A 14,845-nucleotide genomic window follows, 5' to 3' on the forward strand; every position below is an offset into this window, starting at 1 on the left:
TAATTTTTTCAACAAAAAATAATTACACAATATGTAAGAAAACGATGGCTTTCAAGTTTATCCGCATAATTTTCCCCCAAAGTCCAGCAACACTGCAATTCATAGCAACCTCACAGCGACTGGCGCGCCAACTTCTGGTGAGCCCCAGCGAACACACCCGATAAACGTCACTTTTGTTGCAAACTCATTCTTCTGTCTACACACCTCGCACAGCAGTTTCTTCTTGTCAAACAAATCAGAACCAGCAAAGCAATCTGGTTAAAAGTCCTTCGAATTCAGCTAAAATCTTCGCTAGAACCAATCGTCATCGTTCCTAGAACCAAGTAAAAGTGTGTATTGTCTCACCGAAAAGAACCATGTCAGCTGCAAACGTTGCCAGTTACCTGGCGGAACAGAAGAAATCCGCCGACAAGGAACTGGCCGCCGAGTGGACCCAAATCGAGGAGCTGTACAATGAGAAGTGAGTTTTTTTTTTCGATTTCAATCGTCTATAAGCCGTGAATTATAATCGTACCGTTTCAGGTTGTGGAACGAACTAACCATCAAGTTGAACAGCTTCGTCAAGAATCCGGCGATGCAAACCGAGGAAGCTCTGCTGGGACTGTACCACAATTTTATCACTTCCTTCGAAACGAAGTGAGTGCCGGTGGTAAGTTGCGTTTCACGAATAGGTTAAAAAAAATCGATTCGTTTTAGGATGAATCCGTACGGTTTGGTGCAGATCCTAACGGTGGTGATTTCGTTTATCGAGGACAAAAAGGAAGCGATTGCGTTTCTGGAGAAGCTCAAGGAAAAGGTTAAAGTTTGCGACGAGGCACTGTGGATGTGCAAGGTGCTCCAGGGGCAGATCTTTCTGGAGCACTTGAATGAGCTGGACGAGACGAAGAAGATAATCGAAGATTTGAAGGATATCCTGGAGGAGGCGGGTAATGTGACGCCGGTGCACGGCAAGTACTATATGCTGGCGGCCAACTATTACCGGTAAGCGTTAAGGTTCAAGCCAAATTTACACCTTTCCGATCCGATTCAGCACCGTGCACGGACGCCAATATTCTTTCATACAAATCAAATGCGAACATTCACACTTGTCCGGCACGGCACCGTCCCGGACAAGTGTGAATACTCGCATTTGAGTGTATGAAAGAGTATTGGTGACCGTGCAGGGTACTGAATCGGATCGAAAAGGTGTAAATTTGGCATTAGGCTCGGATAGCATTTGAGCAATTTCGTTGAGGTGTTCTGGGACCTTTTTTATCGTGAGATTTGTTTTGTAGCAGTAAACATTACCAGTAAGACGATAAAGTAGTTCCCTTGTATACCATCGTGATAATTATCAACGGGAGCATTACAAATGTGGCGAAAGCCAATGATTTTTGATTTATTTTTAGACTGCACCAATTGATCGAGGTTGGTGGTTTTTTGTCTTATACACAGTTGGTTTATTTGAACAAAACACAAATTAATTTACCAGAATAATCTTGAAAGTACCACGATATTGAAATATTTTGGGCCACTTTCTCCTGAATCTGGTTTTCAATATGAAAAGTTTCTAAACTAGATTGATAATTTTCAGAAATTACCTTTATCGATGATCACTGGATATTTGTAGAATTACTGCTTCGTCGATTTCGCAGAAATCTTCAATTTATTCGAAACATTACTTTTTCCAACAAATAACGACGATTATAGCACTGCTAGCTGCCGCAATTAGAACAATACACGTAGGGATAGACCCAAAAAATAATTGATTCAACTTTCCATTATTCACACTTCCTTTTCCGCTTTTTTTTGTAGAAATCAACGATCACTTTTCAATTGACTCAGCTTCTCTCTATTTACGATTCACTATTCATAATTTCACTTCCTTTTTTAGCAATAAATGACTTATTTTTGATCAATGACGATTAAATTTTCTAGAACTAGAACCAAATGCTCCTTTACACACACCCATCCCTTCTTGTAAAAGTGCCGTAACCATGAATTGAAAACCTTGCCGTAGCCACTTTCGATGGTAAGGCGGACATTTTCGAAGGGAAAATTTAAACTTTTCACACCACACTTTTTTTTTAACCCTAAGCTTTTATTAATAATAATGAGCCGTATACTCTGAACACTTTCGCGCGACTTTTCACGAAAATGACGTGAATATATTGCTTCCGAGATGGCCATTTCGCTATGCGGTCGCAACCTGATTCCGCTTTCCATTGCTCGCAATCTTCCAAGCACACATAACGCGACGAAGTTATGAATCGAATGACTAAAAAACGACCACGGCCACCTTCGATCATAATATGCACTTTTTTGAAAATAGAAAAATTATTTTTTCCTTTGAATCTGCACGCTCTAAACACTTGCACCGCGTGCTCACCGATCGATAGAGCTTACACGAATATTGTCATTTTAGAGACGGCCATTTTGTGATGCGATCGCAAATTTGCGACGCCGCTCATTTCTGCTTTCTCACTCTCATTGACGGTGTTCACGCTGCATTCATCAATGGTGGTGAAGTTTTTTCAGACTAGATCCAAAAGCTTCCTTCACTCATACATCCGCTTGCAGAAGCAGCGTAAGCATCATGTATCAATCGAAAAGCTTGCCGCAGCCATCTTCGATGGTAAGACGGACATTTTTGAAAGAAAAAAAATTTAACTTATTTTACACTTCCGCGCTTTGGGCACCTTTTTTAAGCAATTATAATAGGTCCGAACACCGTTGCACGCAACTATTCTCTACATTTTCGTCAACATTTCGCTTTTGAGAATGCCATTTCATAATGCTAACGCGGCGCGATTCAACTTTTCATTACTCGCAATATTGAAGCACACACGTATTCGTAAACGCGACGAAATTATGAATGGAATAACCGAAAATCAACCGCAGCCACCTTCGATCGTAATGTGAACAGTTTCGCAAAGAAAATTAACTTTTCTTCTGGAAACTCCACGCTCTGAACACTTTCGTACCGCGCGCGCACCGATCGACTGATCTTTCGCTTCGAGACGACCATTTTGTGACGCGATCGCAAATTCGCGACGTCGTTCGTCTGCGCTCTCACTCTCATTGATGGTGTCCACGCTGCGTTCATCAATGATGGTGAGCTTTAAGGGGCATATGCAATGTACATTTTTTAAATCTATAATCAATACAATTTTTCAAATTCCAATTTGCAGCCTGGTCGGTCAGCACAGCGACTACTACCGCTGTGGTTTGCAGTTCCTGGGCTGCTCGATGGACACCTATCCGAAGGATCAATGGCCGCAGCAAGCGTTCTTCCTCGGCCTGGCTGCTTTGCTGGGCGAGGGTATTTACAACATTGGCGAACTGGTAAATTACCTTTTAAAAATTGCCATCCCAACCCTATAAAACATACCCTTCTTGTACCAACCAGCTCGCACACCCAATCCTGGAATCGCTAAACGGAACCGAAAACGAGTGGCTCGTAGAGCTGCTGCGTGCCTTCAACTTCGGCGATATCGTCAAGTTCGAACAGATGAAACCCAAGTGGAGTACCATTGCCGATTTGGCCGCCCAGGAAGTGAAACTGCGCCAGAAAATCTCGCTGCTGTGTCTGATGGAGATGACATTCAAGCGGCCGGCCAATAAGCGCACCATCAGTTTCGACGAGATTGCCAAGGAGGCGAAACTGCCGATCAAGGAGGTGGAAATCCTAATCATGAAGGCACTGGCTCAGGGACTGGTGAAGGGAGCGATCGATGAGGTAGCTGGAGTGGTCAACATGACCTGGGTTCAGCCGAGAGTACTCGATCGGAAGCAGGTTGCGGCTATGGCCGGCACGCTGGACAACTGGATGGCGTCGATTACCACCATGGAACAGCTGATCGAAAGCCGGGCGAGTGAGATTTTGACGAACTGATTTTCATTTTTCTTTGTCTCAATAAAATAAAACGTACGTTTTAGGTTAAAAATTGGAAGTTTTATTGAATGAAAAGCTGATAGTTTATACTTTAGCTGTCGATTGTTGTTTTTGGTTGGTTCCTGTATAGTTTATGTCGTTTACTTACTGCTAGCTTGATACAATTATATAATGCGCTCTAAAGAGATAGTCGTAACTTAAAAATCTAAAAGCTTGAAAACGCAGATAAAAGCTTCACATATACATACAAGACTTATGGTAGCGCATTTCACACAAAATAAACTGTCTCACGAGTGTAAAATTTGTGATAAAAGTTCACGATCGCGTCGAAATACTTTGTGCCCTTCAGTGCATTTGTTTCTTGAGTTATAATACAAATTGATCTAGAACAAAATTTATTTCAAAATCTGCGTAAACGTTCAAATTGGTCTGTTTTTATGGTCAATAGATAATACTACGGCGGGAATCAGAGCTTACATCACACTTCCCAAGACTGCAAACACCAGCGAGACACTCCAATTCCGCGTGAAATGCGCAATACACTGCCGTCGACGAAAATCACCATAGAATGAGTTTGTGCGTCCCTCGATCAATCGATCGTATATATTCAAATGTTCAAACAGCGTAGCTTCTTCTCCGGTACCCGAGATGTGTACTCGAACGAAACATGCCGCCGTATTTCCTCGTGGGAATCCCTTCGAATTCGACGCGGTGCACTTCCCAGCAGACTACAGATGGCCGTATTCGTCTCGGCTACAAATCTCCGTACCAGACCTTCCAGTTCGAAGAGGTATTCATCGGGTGCACCCGGGAGCTCCTCTCGCATGAACAGTGCCAACCGGATCAGATACTCTACGTTGTGTCCGCTCGGTCCGGTGCATTCGGCGATTTGACGAGCTGTTTCTACCATCGGCTCTTCGCCGATCCAGTGGTCGTTTTTCGGTGTCGCAACGTAGACCAGTGCTAGGAAAGCTTCCCCACTGAGACCGGAATGTTCGCTGGCTACGCGCGGGTAGAACTTGATGTAGTCGGTTGCGTAGCCTCCGAGGGTGCACTCGCGCTGTCTCAGGTAGTCCAGGGCCAGGCTGCCAGTCACTCGGAAGGCGCAGCCCCAGGTGATGCCCTGTGGAAAGGGGAAAATAAATTCAATTAGGAAAATGTTCGACTGTTTTTTTTTTTTTTGAAGATAGAGATGGGTTGAGCAAAAACTGTAATTCTTGATTTTTTGTTCGGTTCAATACAACTCGAAAGTGATATTAGCTTCAATTATTTGTGTGTTCTAGTTGTTTTGTAATGTAATTTGTAATGTGTAGTTCTCTAACCAATAATGACTAGAGTAACAGCAATGATTTTTTGCTGGCTTATGCAGTAAGGTAAAGCTTCCGTAGCATTAATTCAAGAAGGGTACATTCATGGGGGAAACTTCTATTTGGAACAGTGGCGTAGTCACTAATCGAATTGAGAAAAAAAATATTGGTGATGACCAGTTTAATTTGAAAAAAAATAAATTAATATTGAATGTTAAAATAATAATAATTTTTTATCTGATCATTACATTAAGAACATGATGTTTTAAACACTATTGAGACTTTTTATAAATTGTGGGAATGGGATTTTTAACTGATTTCTTAGTGAGTATCTTATAATTGACAAATCATGTCTATATCAAATAAAATATCTGCATAAAAACATCCACATAGAAACTGGTGCAAAAAGGGATTTTCCGTTGAGCTCTAGTAGGCCAGGATTTTATGAGTATTTGATTTTCTTTTGTACTAGGTATCAATTATTTGATTAGCCACTAAGTAGGATTGGAAACGAAGGAAATTAAAAAAAAATTAAGTTAGTGACTTTATGATGTACATTTGAGTACTGAATTAAATGGCGTAATAAAATTTTCGTATAACTCGTTCTTATGTTATGAACTGTAATAGCGAAAAAAAGTAAAATAAATGCTCGAAAACAGTTTTTACGGTCAATGTCATATAGCTTCGAAACAGTCAGCTTTATTTTCGAAGAATTTTGCAACGTAAAACATCTGGTAAAATAATTTTGGAGAGTAATGCCCCCAGATGGATACATTAAGGATTCGAGTGTGTATCTTCGTCGCGAGCGGTTGACTCTCGTAGAGCTCCCTTCGAGTCGGTTAATTTTCATCATTTTTGGCACTGTTTACTGTCTCCCGGTTATCAAAAGTGTTAATAACGGTGCAATTTAACAATTATACGAAGTGAAGTGGTTTATAAAAGCATTTTTCGGCATATTTTCGACAGACGCGAGTGGTGACAGTTTGTGAAAATTGAATTCCGGCAAATGAAAAAATATCTTTTCCTCGTATTACGGGCCGTCGATTCCCGATGCAAGGACAATAAAAGTGTACAGAAAACATCTAGAAACACAGTGTACATTGTAAAAATAGTGAAAAAAGGTTTTTCAGAGAAAAAAATTCGATCCGAAAAGTGAAAAAATATGGCAATAAGAAAAATTGACATTCAATTAATTGGCGTTTCACCAGCGACTAGCGACTACTAGGTGTCGCCCAAAATTCGCCCGAAAAATAGGTGGCAAACCAGCCGGTCAGTGCTCAGCTAATTTCGTCCGCGTCCCTTGTCACCTATTTTTATTGAGTGTTTCATCGGCGGTGCTATCTTTAAAAATGAGCCGCCTTGCATATTCATTGTTTTTTTACTGTATTATTTTATTGCAAATGATTAGAGGTTTTGAGTCTTTTATATTCGGGATTGCAGATATTTTGTCGCATGTAAATTTTGGGTGTTCGTTGATGTGATGGCGCCAGGAGGGTGTCACTCCTGTCATTCGCTATGGAGATATACGGACTTTGACAGTAGTCAACATATGATGGGCCTAGCTGCATCTAGGCCCACGTCGCCCGTGCAATAGCATTGGGTTGTTTTGATTTTAACAAAGGCATGTTGGCTAGGACAAAATGGCTGCCTAGCAGGGGGCTGGATGGCGCTGTAAGGGAACACGTATCTGCCGGTCGGCAAACTTTACTTTGGACTGAGCAAACTAATTTTTATGTTTCTTTAGGGTTTGTTTTACCAACGGGGGAACTGATTCACAGAGCATTCAATGTGCTTTGGGAGAACGCATGGCCTTATTTGAGTGGATTGATGACTTCAATCATGTATAAGGTTTGAGCATTGACAATTCGCGAGAGGGATCGGGGACCGGTTGGCAATTACCTTCAGTACTGTCAGCGCGAAGAATAAGTGTTTTGCTGCCATTTTCATTGCTTAGTTTTCTATTCTACCGCATGCCTCCACGCGAGTCTATTGATGACATTTGGTTCTTAGACCGGCGACGACTGGGAGCTATCAGCCTTCTGCCGGTAGTAGCAGAATGAGAGTATGCGATATAGCCGAGAAAACAATACCGTAAAAGTTGTTCGGAAATCAGCGCCAATAAGACTTTAATTTGACTAGTATCGATGATCGTGGGTCAATACGTACTGAAAATTCGCCGCGTCTGTTTTAATGAATCTAATTTCAAGTTCCGTTATTGGTAACAAGCTCGTGCATCAGGTTAACGATCCTCTGTATTTCCCTTCAATGTTCGATATAATCGTTCGTATACGTGTATTTCACAAACAATCCGATATTAGAAATAGGAAATACTTTCGTTGATTTATAACATCTAGAGCTATCATAACTCTCTGTCTGTATAACGTTTTATCACTCGGTAGTTTGCAACCCAAAAAATATATCGTAGAGAAGGAATAGCGAAGTTAGTCTAAATAATGTCGCATAAATAGTGATCCGGCCCATTGCACAGATGGGATTGGCTTTTCTGGGCAATACTCCCACGATCGGCTGTGTGGATGTGAAATTGCTTTTTTTTAGAAAACATAGGATACTCTCGGCAGATCTTATTTTTCGAGCGATCGTGTTCTCGAAGACTAACTGAACTACTACCTGATAAACTATGCTATACAGGTCGCATCGCTTGCTTGGAGCGAATCCTGGACCCTATTCCCTTACAAACCGCCAACTCCGCTATACCTGTGGAAGATTCTGATGAACCTTCTGTATAAGATTCCTCATTTTATTCAAACGATCGCTGGGTAAAATCAGCACCGACACGATAGAAACCACGAATAAATTCGTTGTGTGATTGAATAATATTAAAAATTATAAGCAGTGCTCCTTATAGCCGGCTATCCGGAGTTCAAGGTGCTTATTTTGCTAATCGTATTAATACAACAAATGATAAATTTCCCAAATTCTCGGCAGCCGGCTGCCCAGAACAATTGTTACATGATAACGCTATTGGCACACTTACTAACAACTCTCCCCATCCCGTGATAGATGTGGAGATGCAGAGGATTCCTCGGTCTCTAGTAGCAACATGTATCGGACTAACATTCCTTCCTTTCCCAGAAGATCTGCATTCGGACGTGGCCGGCGTCGGTATTGATCAGCATGCAGGGATCAGAATAGATTGTACAATGTGGCTCATCATGTTATTCCCAAGCATGTTGTTCTAATGAACATTTTGCAACCTAATTTGGTTCTGGTCAATAACGGAGTAGCAACTACGGGCGATCTCTTATGCTTATGCTTAATGCCCCCAGATGGATACATTAATTCTTCAAACTAATTTAGTCTCGAATAACCTGGTGCCTTCAGTAAAGTTTTCGAGAATTTCATTACAAATAACGTGGCTGAAGACATGAACACTCCATATATTCAGTGTATCGAGATATATTTGCTATTTGCGAAAGTGAACCATCAAAATCAATTATTCTGATATTACTGTATATGATCAATATCTTCCGCTGTCAATAAATAATGAAATAGACGTTTTTTTCCAAGCCATGTGTCTCTGAAGCTTACAGTAGGGGGAAGTGGTCTGATTCGGACCCCCAGTTGTTTCTCAGCTATGGTAATATTATGAAAAGCGTATATATCATTTTCATGGCTGTCGTGTAGCTCTGTTCTATCTCACAAATTGAGCTAAGGGCGAATGTTTTTTTCAGAGCGCTTTTTTGAAAAATGTGTGAACCGAAAAAGAAGATTTTTGATGGCAACAACAATTATTTAAATCAAGTGCATTATCGTGGGTTTTGGATCTGATGGATAAAATATTTTATTTAACATCGTGTTTTGGGCGAGACTATCAACTGTTCAATTCGGACTTTTTGCCGTATATACGATCTGATACGTGATCGCAAAAAAAAACCGTTTGAGAAGAAAGTGTGCGCAGTCGGTCGAGCTTTCAGGAAAACATAAGTTTTCGCAAATCGGTTGAATGATTTCGACGTTATAGCTTATAAACCTATTATTTGGCCCAGATCTTACTTTTTATTGTAAATTTACTACAGAGTTTTATATATCAAGCAGAACTTTTCATGTCACAATTCGAAATTTAGTAAAAATCAAATAGGAATAACTTAGGCCGAAATAGGAAGTGATTTCTATTGCAAAAAATTCATAAGAAATGGGTTGTCCAAATTGGAGCAGGATTGGGGTAATTCGGACGTTTCATGTATTTTTGCGCAAAACCGTTTATACACAATACGGTAAAAGATAGGAAAAAGTCGCCTTAGAAAAAGATGTGCGCAATTGATCAGACTTTCATGAAAAAAATTTTTTTTTTTGTGAATCGGTTGACACCTTCCAGTTCTATAGTTCATAAACCCTTACTAGGTCCGAATTGGTGCAGTTTCCCCTATAACAATATTGTATTAAATTGTGGAATGTGTATGACATGCATTACCAAAAGAATACTGTTTTTTAAAAATCTTTCGAAAATTACTCGGAAAGGGTGAAAATTTTCAGCTCATCTCAGTTCGAGCCGTCGATGTCAATGCTAAAAGGTTTTAAATATTGGTCCACTAAAGATTTGTTTCTATTGTCATTCGAATTGAACTGTTTAGAGCGAACGGCGAATCTCTTTAAAGCGCTGTACAATACCGAGAAGGAAATATTCGTGAGCTGTAAAAGGCTGGCGGACGAAGCAGATTGTGTATAGTAACGTGCTACTTGTAGGGGCCATTATTTTCATTTGTAACGAAAAACCGGATTATAAAACACCCATCCGAAGCTCGTTCGTGTTTGGTTTCCGCTAATATCATGCACCGAGCCGCAAATCTTGAACAGAAAAAAATGTGATTTAAATCGGTTACCGCTAGTCAACCTTGTCGAAGGTCCGGAGACTACCTATCAACACCTACAGGGAAGGCGATTATTAGGATTCGGCCGCCTTCGTAGACTGACTGCAATAATTAGTTCGCGCAGCTCCGTGCTTGTTACCGGGGCCAATTGGAACAAAAATCTCGCCACATTTCCTTCGGCAAATAAATTGTCCCTTATCGGTGGTATAAAAAAAAACAACCCCGTGCGTCTGGTAGAAAATATAATCACCAAAAAATCAGTATCGCTAAAGTACTCGCTAATCGGAGCATCTAACCTCCTTTTTCAGCTGAGCATAACTTTGAAATGTTCTCTCGGGGGGTCTAGAGCATTTTTTTTTTATATTTTAATGATCATTCTTTAGCTAGTTTTACAATTCTCGACAAACATATGATTACGGCCTAAAAGCCAACTGTCAAAATCCACTTTGAATGGAAATTCTGGACAAACAGTTACACGCCAATCACAGATGTTGGTAGTAAACGAAAGAGAAAAGTTTTCTCTTTCATAAACTCTTGTGAACTGTGTTTGACTAGCAACGGTTTGTCCGGAATTTCCATTCAAAGTGGATTTTGACATTTGGCTTTTAGGCCGTAATCATATGTTTGTCGAGAATTAGTTCTAAACAGATATCTCACTTTTATGAGGGTGTTGCATTTTCCAGACCAGATTTTTCATTGTATTGCTTCCAGTGATGTACCAAATCGGGTTTTTATAATTTTGAGGAAAAACCCAAGGTTTTTTCCCGGTTAAAACGGCTTTTTCGCGGGAAGATTGGGTTTTTCGCAATTGTTTGATATTTTAGTAATTGAACATTAATGTATTGTTATCCAAATATTTTTATTTTATTTATGAGCATTATTGTCATAAAGTTGTGCATGTATGTGAACATTCTGAATGGTTTTCCTCGTTTTAAGCATTGTTATGGCGGTGATCCAACATTTCTTTACAAATATTGTGGTTAAATAAGTGATAAAACCTTTCAACACGTTTTGATCAAAGTCGATTGCGTTTCTTACTGTGAATCCACCTAAACGTACTAAACATTTTTTTCTACTGTTGCTGATGTAGTTGATGCCAAAAGAATTCGGTTTGTGATTTGTGAGAGTTCTGATTAAGGTTCATACTAATGACGAATGTCAAGGCCACTCGCTTTCTGCACATTACTCACTTTTACTTTTCACCGAACTAAATAAGTATTTTCTAAATTTTGTGTGAATACCTACCTCATTTCGCTAAAAGTATAGCAACCCCTAAAATGAGTAACAAGCAGAATAAAAGTAGTTTGGGCATCACACTATTATTCTAATTTTCACTAGTCAGAGTAACAATTACTATTGTTCCCAGTATTATACGAAACAAGTTGGAATATGGAATGGACCGAAATTAAAGTCACAGGAACAGAAAATACTTTGTAAAATCCGTTATAAAATGTGAAAATTGCATTTAAACTTCATGTTTCAAAATCGGATAGGAGCTTTTCGATTAAGTGCTACAGCATAAAAACCGTAAAAAATTATATTCGGTTGTTACAAAGGACTTTTCTTTATCTGACTTTTAATCTTGATTGTAACGTTGTACGGAATTTCCTGTGAGCGAATTATACTGGAGGTTCATCCTTGCCGACTTTTTCGGGTGAAAATATTCTAAACGATTATCATGCTCAAGAATCTCTGTCCGATTTTTACGCTTGATGTTTATATTCGATTTTTACATACTAAGATATCTGGAGTACGTTCTACAAAGTATGTTTTATCTTTGCGAATTTTATTTGCGGTCTTTCAAATGCAGATTCTTTAAAAAACATTAAATGAACATAATACATTCGATAAAACGAAAAAAACCCATATTTCGTCCGGGTTAAAATGATTTGGGAAAAACCCGGTTAAAACCCAAAAATAAAAACCCGGGAAGATGGAATTTTTCCCAGCGGTACATACTGATGCTTCTTGGCCGAGTTTTTAACGAAGTTTTATAGTACGTTACAAGCGCAATCTATGCTTTATCAATGCACAGTGGTCCAGGAAGCGAAATTAGCGGGAAACAATTGTTGACGCATTCATCTTTAGGTTTAGAGATTTGGTGTCTTAGAAACATTTATTGTGCGTGACAAACAGCATCTTTTGGCTGAAACGGTTTTAGGGTGGCCCTTAAAATGTCAAAGTTGTAGACATTATTTCAAATTGTAGTTCAAAGAGAATGATACTTTTTTCTGCAATATTCTAGAACAATTAATTCTGAGCAACTTTGTTGAATATACTAACTTTGTATCTCAAACCGTTTTCATTTTATAGTGAGTTCCATATCATAACTTAGGGTGTCTCTCAAAAAAGTAGTTTTCTCCGTACAGTTTTTTAATATGATTTTTCTCACAAAAGTACCTTTCAGTGTACTTTTAGAGGATGATTAGAGGCAACTTTTGCTGAAGAAAGAAAAATTTTATCTTGTTGGGTTCAAAAGTTATACTTAATTTTCACTTAAAAATACGCCCTTTTCAAATGTCGATATCTCAAAAGGGGGCAAACGAAAATTGATAATTTTGATTGCATTTGAAAGGCTGTACTTTTGCCTACAATATATTGAAAAATTGGAGAACGCTTTTTTGTCTTTCTCAAATAAATCAAATTTAAGTAAAAGCATTTTTGCGTATAATCCTACAGCGCTCATATTAAAAAATATTTGTTTTACGCTGATTTTGTGAATTCTTATAAAGACTTTTCAAGGATCACATACATTTGGAGGTTTTTCATAATGCAGATAGGGTAAAGACCACCAATCACCAATGACTTGACCTATAATTTACTTTCAATTATTGCCAAGATTTCCCAAAATCTACACAAATTTACAAGCGATTTGGTTCATTTGCGGGAACGGTTTCAGCAGGTAGCAGTATCAAGATCTGCAATCTACTAACCTCAAACCAAAAAACAAAATTGACCTTCATATAACAGTATTGTTGAAGTAAAAAAAATCTGATATCCTTCTGTTATGTAAATGCATCAAATTATTCAACATAGTTTTTAATATTTTTAAATGAAATAAGAGAATCATTCAAGTACTTTAAAACGACTGTCGTAGGTATGGTAGACCACTCTGCAAAGAGCTTAATTGAGTGCATCAAGTGCAATACTGAAACCCAGAAACTAAGCATGATTTCGATTATCAAATGGGGAACTGATGAGAGTTCGACTCGTTGCAGCTAAGATGTAACGATTTCCAGTATTACACACACTAGCAGTAATCTTTAAAAGACGCGCTTATTGTGGTTTTTAAATCATCAAACTAATCTTCTACTACAAAAATTAATGGGTATGATCAAAGCTTCATCGACGAAGATGAAAACAGAGAATTGCGCGAATGAAACAATTCCTATATACAGTATGTAAAAAAATTAAAGACACCCCTTTATCGTTTCAGTAGTTTTGGTCATAGGAAAGGTTTGTTGTATTGTACGATGAGCATTCTTTTAAAAATTTTGATATACCGTTTCACAGCCAACAAATAAAAAACTAAATAAGTTACTCGTCGTAATAAAGTGTGACAGTCCAGTAGTGGTAATGGGATTAAATAGAAAATAACGAGGGTGTCTTTAATTATTTTACATACTGTACACTTAGGCTTCTTTATGTAGGGGATGCGCGCATAAAAAACCGCCTAAAAGACTTCAGTGTATATTTGCATTTTCGATAGCTCCATTATGTTTGTTGGTGGTATGGTAGGGTGGAAGTAAGGGGAAAGCGATTATAGTTTCTATTGCACTCGTATACAAGTTATTTAATATACTGGTTTTCAGGAATGAAGCAAATATATTGACCCTAACGCATTGATCATAATTTATATGCATTTCAACGATTGTACATAGGTCTAGAAATTAATGATAGAGTGTGCCACCCTAACGAATGAGCCCAAAATAGGGTCATCACCCTATTTTCAATATGAAAAGCCTGCAAATGTATGTGATCCTTGAAAAGTCTTGACAAGAATTCACAGAATCCGCGTAAGACAAATATTTTTTTTAATATGAGCCCTGTAGGATTATACGCAAAATGCTTTTACTTAAATTTGATTTATTTGAGAAAGACAAAAAAGCGTTCTCCAATTTTTCAATATATTGTAGGCAAAAGTACAGCCTTTCAAATGCAATCAAAATTATCAATTTTCGTTTGCCCCCTTTTGAGATATCGACATTTGAAAAGGGCGTATTTTTAAGTGAAAATTAAGTATAACTTTTGAACCAAACAAGATAAAATTTTTCTTTCTTCAGCAAAAGTTGCCTCTAATCATCCTCTAAAAGTACACTGAAAGGTACTTTTGTGAGAAAAATCATATTAAAAAACTGTACGGAGAAAACTGCTTTTTTGAGAGACACCCTAAGTTATGATATGGAACGCACTATAAAATGAAAACGGTTTGAGATACAAAGTTAGTATCTTCAACAAAGTTGCTCAGAATTAATTGTTCTAGAATATTGCAGAAGAAAGTATCATTCTCTTTGAACTACAATTTGAAATAATGTCTATAACTTTGACATTTTAAGGGCCACCCTAAAACCGTTTCAGCCAAAAGATGCTGTTTGTCACGCACAATAAATGTTTCTAAGACACCAAATCTCTAAACCTAAAGATGAATGCGTTAACAATTGTTTCCCGCTAATTTCGCTTCCTGGACCACTGTGCAATGGCTAAAAACTACCATAAAACCTCAATTGTTACTAGGGTAGTGTGACATCATGACTAATGAGATGAATAAAGGCTCGTCTACCCTGTACTAGAACGCTTAGCCCGATTATCGAATGACAAATTACATAATGAGTAAT

The 14,845-nt window shown here is 38.5% G+C and overlaps 2 protein-coding genes across 3 annotated transcripts in view; one reads left to right on the forward strand and one right to left on the reverse strand.

The window, feature by feature from the left end:
* Positions 1–175: 175 nt before the first annotated feature.
* Positions 176–3,926, forward strand: LOC131695494 (26S proteasome non-ATPase regulatory subunit 13-like). Its single transcript, XM_058984034.1, has 5 exons — positions 176–460; positions 523–636; positions 697–981; positions 3,171–3,324; positions 3,389–3,926. The coding sequence occupies exons 1-5, from the start codon at positions 357–359 to the stop codon at positions 3,872–3,874; spliced, it is 1,143 nt and encodes a 380-aa protein (XP_058840017.1). The 5' UTR covers positions 176–356; the 3' UTR covers positions 3,875–3,926.
* The window catches only part of LOC131695496 (glutathione-specific gamma-glutamylcyclotransferase 1-like), a 46,544-nt gene continuing 35,611 nt past the window's right edge, over positions 3,913–14,845 (reverse strand). For both annotated transcript variants that reach the window (XM_058984035.1, XM_058984036.1), the window contains exon 4: positions 3,913–4,997. In XM_058984035.1, coding sequence (XP_058840018.1) covers positions 4,482–4,997 — 516 coding nt within the window. In that variant the 3' untranslated portion in view covers positions 3,913–4,481. The remainder of the gene's footprint in view (positions 4,998–14,845) is intronic.

The sequence above is a fragment of the Topomyia yanbarensis genome, unplaced genomic scaffold (assembly GCF_030247195.1).
Source record: "Topomyia yanbarensis strain Yona2022 unplaced genomic scaffold, ASM3024719v1 HiC_scaffold_4, whole genome shotgun sequence".
Lineage (NCBI taxonomy): Eukaryota > Metazoa > Arthropoda > Insecta > Diptera > Culicidae > Topomyia > Topomyia yanbarensis.

Coding starts and splice junctions, on each gene's coding strand:
- LOC131695494 (XM_058984034.1), top strand. CDS start 357: ATGTCAGCTGCAAACGTTGCCAGTTACCTGGCGGAACAGAAGAAATCC. Junction 637..696: donor ATCACTTCCTTCGAAACGAA/GTGAGTGCCGGT, acceptor GATTCGTTTTAG/GATGAATCCGTACGGTTTGG. Junction 982..3,170: donor CTGGCGGCCAACTATTACCG/GTAAGCGTTAAG, acceptor TCCAATTTGCAG/CCTGGTCGGTCAGCACAGCG.